The following is an 11,090-nucleotide window of genomic DNA, read 5'->3' as shown; positions in this document are numbered from 1 at the left end:
GGTTAGCTGCCGTAGCCTAGCAGCAACGAACATCGATGACTCGCTCTGGAGAGTCCATCACGATAGCATGCTGGCGCTTAGCCAGTTTCCCGAGTGGTCCTCGCCACTCCCTTTCAGTCTTCAAAAATCATCATTGCAAAGCTGAGTTTTAAAAAAGTATGCGTTGAAAAACTCAATGCTTCGCTACAAATTCGATCATTCGCATTTTATTGCTCCTGTGATGATTTGGTGTGAAATACTGCATCATTGATTCAAATCATTTCAACGCAACGGTGCCAAGCATTTTTGACGTTTGAGCGAAGCATCAGAATTCTCAGACCAAATCAAGAGCGTTCTACTGCAGTAAGCGTCTCTGAAAATGTTTGATGCGCACAGATTTCAATTTAATGACCTTGGATACATTTAGGGTTCTCAATTGGATATTTCTCTAACTGACTAAATCTCTATGACACAATTTCCGAATCACAAACTATGCGTGTTATCAAATTTTACGTTTCAGATATCATACTTTATTTTTACTAGTAATTTGTACATAATCATATCCAAAAGAATAAACGCTGACGATAAGAATAATGTTTTCCATGAGTGTTGGTATTTTTGCCGCATAATACTTGAGGAGAGACAGGTAGTAGAACCTAGGAAAGAGCCCAAAATCAGTTTGAAAACGTACTGAATTTCTACTGGGAAATTCTACTTTACTACCATTTTGTTGGTTATTATAGTAAGATGTTCGGGCAACAATTCTTGAAACGTTGTAACCAAATCGTTACTATCATTTTTCTGGTTTTACTAAATTGTCCAGCTGGATGTCTGGGTTTTGTAGTTCTATTATTGGGAAATAGAATGTTAATGGGACAAATATCGAATATTGTAAATGAATAAATTAAACTATAGAAAGAACTTTTTATTTGGTTGGTATTATTTTGCTGCTCCTTACAAAATAAAACAGATGAAAAATTAGAAAATTTGGCAGCTGTCTTCATTACTTTGGATCGATTTGGTTTAATGCATTTCCGTGGGATTATTTTCATTGAGGCGATCCGGGACCCCACCCAACCAGTCAGATCCACCATGTGTAGGAAAGGCTAGAATAAGACCGGTCAACATATTTCATTTTCGCCCATTCTCGATCAATGCTGAAGGAAATTGAGGAGACCTTGGAAGTTCAAGTTTATAAATTAAATGTATACTTGTCTGAAGGAAGGACCAGGACTTAGTTGACTTTCGACCAGACGCAAATTAAATTTGTTACTAGCGTTGCTAGGCCTACCGCATACGGTTGTTATGCCTGAAACATTGCCCGCCGTGTGCGAAGAGTTGATCAATGATTTAGATCAATGATGCAGTATTTTGCCAAAATGAGAGGAGCAAATCGCAGCTAAGTTGATTCGCCAAACAAGGAGCGTGCATTTTTCTACTCCTTAGTTTTTAGATCAAAGCAACGAAATGCAAAGGATATTTTGAAGACTGCTCCCTTTGTCCTCGGAAGGCGGGCAGGGTCAACTCCGCCCGCGCCCTACTGCTGAGCGGACATCAAGAACTGATGCCCACATGCAACCCGATCTGACCTGCCCGCAAAGGAAGGATATCACTACCCTTCAGGCCCTATCAGATGCATCCGTAGGTTGCAGATAGCAGGGTCTCACCTACCCCGACCCATGCCGGGGACCCCTTTCCAACCGCGGGCTCGGATCCAACCCAGTAGACTGACGCCACGACAGCACCGCTACCGGGACTTCCTCTCCGCGGCCACTTAATCGCTGTAAGGGTCGATTTCGGCCGCAGGGCACCGGTATGACCTACGAAGCCGACTTCGAACCCCTGGACCACCTCTTGTACTGCATCTGGACTAACCATTCTCCGAGTCCACGCGCCACCTCCTCTGTAGCTCCCAGACGATATGGGTGATAGCCGTTGAAACGGCATTCCAGCTAATCTCATCCCTACACATTCTCTGGACCAAGTTGTCCGGAGTTGTGTCCTCCCCGCATGTGGCAAGCATGCGGTCACGCATTGTGCGAAAACGCGGACACACGAACAAAACGTGTTCCGCCGTTTCCTCTAAACCATTGCACACTGGGCATTCGGGAGAATCCGCATGCCCGAAACGGTGTAGATACTGTCGGAAGCAACCATGACCTGTAAGGACCTGTGTCAGGTGGAATGTAACTTCCCCATGGCGCCTATTAATCCAACTATCTACCCTCGGTATCAACCTATGGGTCCACCTTCCTTTGGTGGAACTGTTCCACGCGCGCTGCCATTTGACCATAGAGGCCATCCTGACAGTCTTGCGTATGCCTCTTGTGCCGCGCATTTCGAAGCACTCCATGTCCTCACTGATAAGAATGCTGATAGGCACCATACCAGTAATGACACAGAGAGCGTCGTGTGACACGGTACGGTACGCGCTTAAGGTTTTTCAATTGTTTTTCCCATAGCCTTAATTGTTCGTTTTTATCCGGGTTGCAACCCTCAGACACATAAGCCTGTAAGTACTTTCCAGCTCTTATCTCGGTCTTGAGCGCGGCTTTTGCAGCGGCGAACACCACCCGCCGTTCGTTTCGCTCTTCCTCTGATCGTGCTCGCTGCATCCGCCGCCTAGCCCGTAGGCAGGCGCGGCGCAGGTCCGCAATCGCGTCGGTCCACCAGTAAGCCGGTGGCCTCCCATTTCTAGGATGGACTCGCCTAGGCATGGTCGCATCACACGCACGTGAGAGCACCGCTACCAGCTCGTCGCCGTCTAAAACGATTAAGTTTCGCTCACGGCGGAGTGCTTCCCTAAATACCTCTTCGTCGAAGTATGATGTCTTCCACCTACGAGGGCTTGGCCTTGGCCTAGCCGCCTCTTCTTCTATCCGCTGTCTGCTGTTGTTGTAGTCGATACTGTAGCGAACCGCCAGGTGGTCGCTGTGAGTGTAGCCATCATCTACTCTCCAGTTCGAACTACTTGTTAAGCCAGGACTACAAAAGGTCACGTCAATAATTGACTCCGCTCCGTTTCGACTATGGGTACTCTTGGTGCCGACGTTAGCCAAGTCGACATCTAAGATGGCCAGTGTTTCTAGCAGGATCTGACCCCGCTGGTTCGTGAAACGGCTTCCCCATTCCACAGCCCAGGCATTAAAGTCACCCGCTATTACCACCAGCCTTCGCCCTGTTAGCACGGTCGTTAAGCGGTCCAGCATTTGCGTGATCGGCCACCGCGGAGGCGCATAACAGCTACAGAAGAAGACCCCGTTTACTTTGGCGACCACGAAGCCCTCGTAGGTAGTAGACACCAACTCCTGCACGGGGTATTTACCCGTCGTCCATATCGCCGCCATTTTTCTGGTCCCATCCGAGGCCCTGTTGCCGTTGCCGGCGGGTACTCGGTATGGGTCCGAAATGATGGCGATATCCGTCTCCCACTCAGAAACCGCCTGACAAAGCAGTTGCTGAGCCGCATCACAGTGGTTCAGGTTCAGCTGCGTTACCTGCACTGTGATTTGTTGTTCACTGCAGCTTTCTTAAAGGCCGGGCACCCTGGACCACCCATCGTATGTCTGTTTTTTCGAGGTTTTCCCGGTACAGATCATGCAGATGGGCGGACTCGTGCAGCTTTGGGCCTTATGACCTTCAGCGCCGCATCGCCTACACTGTTTGCGCCTGTCGGGGCCTTTGCAGTCCCACGACTTGTGTCCTGGTTCCAGACACCTGAAGCAAACCTCTGGTGGCTCGTGGAATGTCAGGTGACATACACACCAGCCCACCTTTATACTTCCTACTTTAACGGACTTTTTAACATCCGCCACAGGTAGCTGAACCAAGGCTATCGGTGTCCCTGCTGGCCCTCTCCGTAGCTTAACGGCTGCGGCGCACTGTTGCCGCAGTGCCGTGACGAGCTCTTCCACTTCGGTGATCTCGTCAATGTCTTTGACCTTCAGAGTCGCCTCATGTGTCAAAGCCCTCACCTGCACACCCTCACCAAGGACCTCTTCTGCCAGCCTCTTGTAGGCGGCGCCCTTGTGCTCCTTCTGGCGCTTCAGCTCCAGGATCATCTCACCCGTACGAGTACGTCTAATACTGCGTACGTCGGCTCCGAGATCCTCAAGCTTGGCGTCGCTTCGCATCGTCTTCAAGACGTCCGAGTACTTAGACTGTTCGGTCTTGATGACGATAGCGCCCAAGTAACCACTAAGCCATAAAAATTGGCACCAAGTTGGTTCTATATCCACATGAAGAGCAATTTTAACAGAGCTCATTAGAACTACATCCTATAATAGATCTGCTTAAAGGCCAATTTTGGCGAAATATTCGGCTGATATACGGCCAGCTTCAATCTGCGTACCGAGTCTCTGGTGAAAGAGTTGTCAAAAATGGGTCAAGAAAAAAGAAAAAAAAAGTTATTTACTTTCTTTGTTTTTTTTTCTCCGGATGTTTTCCATCGAAGTCTACTTTTCTTCGATTTTTACGGCCTGATCGAGATTCGATCTGATGTTCTCGGGGTCGTAAGTCTTAAGTGGATGTCGTCACGTTTCCCATCTGCTCCATCGATGCACCAAGAGATCGGTTTGCTCAGCCCCGTATTTAAGGAAAAGAAGGCAACAAGTTGGGACAGCATTGATGTTCCGATTCGAATGTTCCGGATGATCCGATGTTCGGATATGAAATCGGGCACAATGTGGCCGCATTGGAAATGTATAAAATGGTTTTATGGAGAGTGGAGAGAGATCTGCAAGATATGCAACTAGGGAAGTTTGGGAGGTTGACGAGGTTCCGTAACAAGAGGAATCAAAATGGGGCCCATCGATTAGTTTTGGTGTTCGTCTGTAGGAAAAACGATTGAAACTCCACAGATAAACATCTTATGCATTTATATCATAATCGAGGAAGCAGCTATACATTTGCTGTTTCAATGTATTTAATGCTTGAAGTGTCCGACGACAAGCTTCCACCGCACTATCGATAGTACGAAATTTCCAAGGAGATTTTATTGTATTGCTTCGGTTTTGTTTTGTTTTGCTTGAAATCAGCTTCGATTGATAAAAACGTCATGCACGCCAAGCCTTTTAACAGCACTGTCAGGCTTCTTATTCGGCTGATAGACACTGGGTTTACAAGCACTATAGCATAGCGTCATATACTGATGTACGGCTTATTTCAGTGCTTACTATTTATAATGCCTGAGAGCATTTAAAAATTTCCTACTGAGCCTGTTGACACGAAAAAGCTGCTGTATGACCTTTAGACCGCTTACGCCAGTGCTTAGTGATTACTTGGGCGTCGCCTTTCTCGCGCCTGGCACCTGCCTTCCTACGCCTTGGCTTGGCGTCCTGCACTTCTGCCTGCGGATTCACCTTCTTCTTCCTCTTCCGCTCTACCTTTGTCCAAGGAGGGTCCTCTCCTTGGATCGCCCTGCTCTGTGGCTGCTGAGGGCCCACCATTAGTCACAACCCCTTGTTCCCATCATTCCGGGACGGGCCGGCCTTTTCAGGCCCTCCCTTCCCAGCTTTCCGGGAACCCTGGCTGGGGTCCGACTTTCCGGCATTACCACCGGCTTTCGGGGTTATTATACGCCTGGCCTTGCGGGCGCCGCCAGACAGCTTCTCACCTGACGGCTGCCTCATCCGCTTCTGCGAATGCTTGTCACGTTTGTCACGAGCATTCGCTTCCACTCTCTTCGGACTACCCGCGAAGGAGAAGGCCTCCGTTTGTGTAAACTTAGACGCTTTCTCCTTTGCGGGTTTCGCCGCTGCTGCAGCCAGCAACGCGACCGCGTGCTCCTGCTTGGCCTCATCGACAGACGCTCTAAGCCGAAGCAAGGCCGTTTTCAGGTCCTTGCTTATATTCGACTTAGTTGTCGCAAAGTCGATAATTTTGCCAAGCTGCTGCTCAGCTACCTCTAATGCGGGCCGTCCTTTTCCTGCTTCTTGGCTGATGGCCCTCAGCAACCATGCTCCGTCCATAACCTCCGCCGGCTGGCTTGCCGTGGAGTGGACAGGAGCTCCCACGCTTGAGCTGCGTAAGCAGCTTCCAGCACCTGACTCCTCGCTGCTCCTTGTTGGAGACCTCATCAACTTGCTTCTTGCGAAGGGGTTGATCGCACCACTACTACCTGTTGCACTAGTTTTTTGAATTGGATGTTTACTCATATTTTATTCCCACGAGTCGCACGAGAAAGAATGTCCACCACGCCAGAGCTCTGCATTAACGCGGTAAGGGACAGCTTACTGTGGGGGATGCCCAGGTACCCCACAGGCTCCGTTAAAGATCGAGCATCTTTTTCACCCCCTCGATCACTCATTCCTCGGCACGGGTCGCTTGACACCTTGAATTGGGGTTAGTAGTCCTATTCTTAGCCGGCAACTACGCGGCTGACTCGCAAATGGGGGGGGTGCGTCAGGCCCCAGGACATCCGTCCCTACTGCCATTCGGTTTTCTCTGCTGAGGGAGGTAGGGAGGAAAAAACACACACACACACACACACACACACACACACACACACACACACACACACACACACACACACACACACACACACACACACACACACACACACACACACACACACACACACACACACACACACACACACACACACACACACACACACACACACACACACACACACACACACACGCGCGCACATACAGACATTTGCTCAATTCGTCGAGCTGAGTTGATTGGTATATGTGACTCGGCCCTGCGGGCCTCGGATCGAAAGTCGGTTTTCCAAGCGGTATTTATACCCTTCTTATGGGTGTAAGAAGGGTAAAAAGGTGCACCATGATGCTGATCAAAAATCATTATACTTAGCAACTAACATTGGCTTTTGATAGCAAGAAATGGAAAATAAAATGAAAACAAAAATAAGAAATATTCATATGTAAATAATATTATGCTTTTATTTTCAATATACGATACGATAGAAAGTAAAATCAATTTATGTTAAAATAAACAATCCTATTTTAATTTGCACCTGTCAAACAACGAAAGTCGATGGTAGAATCTCACATATTACTTTCAACAATCAATCTTCACTTAAAAACAAACAGACTGGATTGTATAAACAATAATATTTCTTTTTGAGGCCAGAACAAAGTGAAATTTTGATTGAGTTTAAGTCAAATATTGTTGTTTTTAGCAGATATTTTTCTGCGTGTACTCTACATGTGTACGAAAACCGATTTTAAAAATATTGTTTTGTTATTTAATAAAATATCAAAAACCAAAAAGTGAGGAAATGGATCCAGTTTCGCCTTAATGCTGTACACGGCCTGAAAATACACACAAAACTGAGCTAAACTGGAACAGCTCAAAAAATGAGTAAATTGCATTTCCAACGATAGCGCTGGTCAACGTATCTAAATGCGTATTTAGATATTTATGTTGAGCGCTGGCCCAAGTGCGACTCATCAGTTTAAGGCCCCTTAGCGTGTCATCGCAAAATGGCTTCTTCAAAATCATTCGCCGAAATCAACTTTACACAACATTGCACCAATACATATTTGTAAAAAATCGACACTTATCTTATTCTATAAAATAATCAATTTCACGCGAGATATTCAGCATAAAAATGTATTCACACTACTTCAAATACAAGCCTCTTTCCAAGTAATCACGATTACTAAGCATTAGTTCACTCGAAAGTAGAAATTTTTAACGATTTGTTTCGACCGCACTAAAATGTGGTTGGCGGTGTTTACCACCCACCGCAGTACCAACGACGACGGCGGCAGTGCGGTGATGTCTTTTGGCGCACACAATTATCGATCATTGCACGCAGTGATGTCGATCCTGCTGGCCTAAGCATCAACGAAATTGATCGAAATTAATTAAAAAATCCAGTCAAACACATTGGTTATGCGTCATAAAATCAAAAATAATTTGAGGGGTGATTATTTTTTAACTTTTTTACCACAATTGCTAGTGAAATAAGCAAAGCATTGTAATTTACGAAATCTTCACCAAGCGGTCCGCTAGCACTGCTGTTGCAGCAGCAAACATAAACAGTGGAGAGCGTACCAAAATAATTCGATCATTTCTAGCTTGTTACATAAAAAATCTAACATTTTTCGTGACATTTGGATATGTTTCCTTGTTATTCATTGAAGTAGAGTAGTTTACTGCTTGAGTTGCTTTCAAGTGATTCATATTCTCGAAATGTTTACATTGGAGGTACCGAGACAAAGAGGTGCTATTTTTGTTTGTTTGTTTATGGAATTGGTATAGAAAGGCTACACAACTACTATCGTGCTTGATGATTGTTTGGAATAAGAATCAAATAAGAAGAGCAAAATTTGAGCTGACACGTTAAGGGGCCTTAAGCCGTATAATATTAATGATGTGAAGAATATTATACGGCTTAAACCAGTTGGATTTTTACACTTGGGCCAGCGCTATTGCTTTAAATGCAATTTACTCATTTTTTTAGCTGTTCCAGTTGAGCTCAGTTTTGTGCGAATCTTACTCATTTTAGGGTATATGTACCATTCCTTGGCCTAATTTGCAAGCCGCCTTGACAATTTTGACCATAACTCATGAATTAATAGCACTAGAAATAATATGTTGACCCTATTACACGCTCTAAGCAATGCATGTTTCACCAATTGGAAGTAAACTTACGTAAATATTCAAGAATTTACTTATTTAGGCTGAAAAGATTCGATGCGATGGTATGCAACGTTGGTCTATGGTACAAAAATTGGCCTATTAGTGGATACAACGTTGGCCTATTACTTTCCATGCACTAGAACCACTAATTATCTCATTTTTTTCAATATTTCTGCTGAAGTATTATCTCTGTTTGTTCACCAATCTTACTTTTAATTTATATTTTCGGAGTCAAATTTTCAAAAAACTATAAATAAATCACTTTAACTAAAGTTCTTTCTTAATTTAGTAACGAAAACAACGCAACCCTATTATTGTGTTATATTTTTACAGTCACCGCACACAAAATCTTTCTTCCTGTTCGATCTTTCTGGTTCTTACGCAAGAAATGTTGTTGACGCCTTTTTATCGCTTTTTTGACGTCACTTTACTGATGGGCCAAGATTTGGGTACATACACTGAGACGATTTTCCGTATACCTTTTATGTGTGAAACTACATAATTTTTTGCAATTTGTCGCTACTTATAAATAATAAAGGAGACAAACATACTTTTTATGGCATTCATCAGTAATAAAATTTATGTTTCAAGTCTTATGATTTCGATTTGTCTTGACAAATAAAATGTATGTGTGAGGCTTATAGCTTTTATATTATGTTATTCATAATCATTATGTCTCAATTTTTAATGATAATTATAAATTAAATTATTCAAAATAAACTCTTGTTTGTTTTTCTTTAGAAAATAATTTTCTTTTATTTATCGGCAAAACGTTTTACTAAAGATATTTCAACTAGAAGAATATGATAATAGCGCATCAACTCCGACATCCTTTCGACAGCGCGCCTTGTATTTCATCTACGAAGTGGGATCTCGTCGGTGGTTGGATCCCGCTTATCGTTTCTTGATCATTGATATTCACATTGTGGGGACCAAGTCCATCGAATGCCAATGTGGTGGGCGAGAAAAAACAATGCTGTCCGCTCTGCTGTTGCTTCGGCGGCTTGTGGTCCAGAAGGTAAAAATCGCTTTGGTCGCGGAAGACAATCATGAGTATGCATGTTCCGCCGGAATGGCTAGGTCCCATATTTGTCCCGGCCAACTTTGAGTGGCGCTGAATAAAAAAAAAAACAAACTGCAATCAAACAATATAATTCTTTTATATAAGAATGTAAGCTTACCTCGACAATACAGCAGCTGAATCCACGAAAGAAAGTTGGTTTTTCAATGTTGAAAGTTCCTGTGATGGCCGCAACAATCGTCTTGATGACCGTTGGAAAACTGAATCAGCCAAAGTTAAAAAGTATGTGTGAACATACATAATTTTTAACTATAGGAAAGGAACCATAAAATTTATGTTTGGCCAAACATAATGATGATTAATAGGGTGCATACGTCTCATGCGTCACCTTATCAAAGCTAAACAGGTTGTTATGATTATTATATTCATTCAAATAAAGGCAATCATAACAATGTCTTATAAATTGTATTAAAACGAGCTTTATAAACTTAAAGTTTGCAATTTTATCAGTGTAGTGAAAAAAATGTCCTCAATATTCGGCCCACATTCAATTTGTAAAATAGTTATTATTCGTTCAAAACAAATACACAAGATCAAAATAGCGTCTTTGACCGTCGCATCAAACGTTCAGTTATTGAAAAGTCAATTCGAAATGTTCCAGAATCATGCCATTTATGATCATGTGTATAGACTACCCACTAAGCCGAAGAATCATGGCGTCTACAAAAGCTAAACAAAGTGACATTTTCATTCAATTTTAATGCTCCGAAGTGCTGAAATTGAAACGAAATGTTACAGTTGTTTGGCGCATAGCTTTTCCGATATCCAATTATGCGTGTTTGTTTGAGTTTTTGGTTGACATTGAGATAGGCCGAACGAGGGGACTATGCCAACGAAGCATCCCGATACCCTATGTCGTTTTCGTTTTTGCGGCGGTGCTACACCGGTGCAGCACTTTTGCACCAAAAATGTTCGTTTTTGATTTTCGTGCTGCACCGGTGTAGCACTTTTTCTGCACCGCTCACGATAGTGCAGCACTCAGAAAATCGGGAGTGTAGCAGGTGTACACCGCATCCGCCAATCAGCGTTTGCGAAGTTGTCAATATTTTGTTTTTTATACACGCACACCAATGCAGCTACACCAAAAACGTTCGTTTTTTCAGCGAAAAGTGTAGCACGAAACGGTGTAGCACCGCCGCAAAAACGAAAACGACATTAGAGTAACTCCGTAACTTTGAAAATAAACTATTAAACTATGTATTACGGCTTGAGATGCTTGGTTTTCTAACATGATTTCAAAGTTGTAATAAATTTGTAATTTTATTGTTAGCCATTTTTAGGATCAAGGATGATTTTGAAATTTGTGTGGGAGGATCGGGTAGCCCCTCGGTAAAAAACTTCGTGCAGGCAGTTCTAATCCGACCGCCATACTGGTGATCTCGCGTGTGCGCGTTGTAATGTTATTTCTCTAAAT

The 11,090-nt window shown here is 43.8% G+C and overlaps 1 protein-coding gene across 1 annotated transcript; it reads right to left on the bottom strand.

Annotated features, from left to right (window-relative positions):
- Positions 1 to 889: 889 nt before the first annotated feature.
- LOC134288034 (uncharacterized) lies at positions 890 to 9,045 on the bottom strand. Its single transcript, XM_062851687.1, has 2 exons — positions 1,191 to 9,045; positions 890 to 1,136 (listed from the first exon to the last, which is right to left on the bottom strand). The coding sequence occupies exon 1, from the start codon at positions 3,324 to 3,326 to the stop codon at positions 2,337 to 2,339; it is 990 nt and encodes a 329-aa protein (XP_062707671.1). The 5' UTR covers positions 3,327 to 9,045; the 3' UTR covers positions 890 to 1,136; positions 1,191 to 2,336.
- Positions 9,046 to 11,090: the final 2,045 nt, after the last annotated feature.

This window comes from Aedes albopictus, chromosome 2, assembly GCF_035046485.1.
Source record: "Aedes albopictus strain Foshan chromosome 2, AalbF5, whole genome shotgun sequence".
Lineage (NCBI taxonomy): Eukaryota > Metazoa > Arthropoda > Insecta > Diptera > Culicidae > Aedes > Aedes albopictus.
This window is presented reverse-complemented; position numbering and strand designations above follow the sequence as displayed.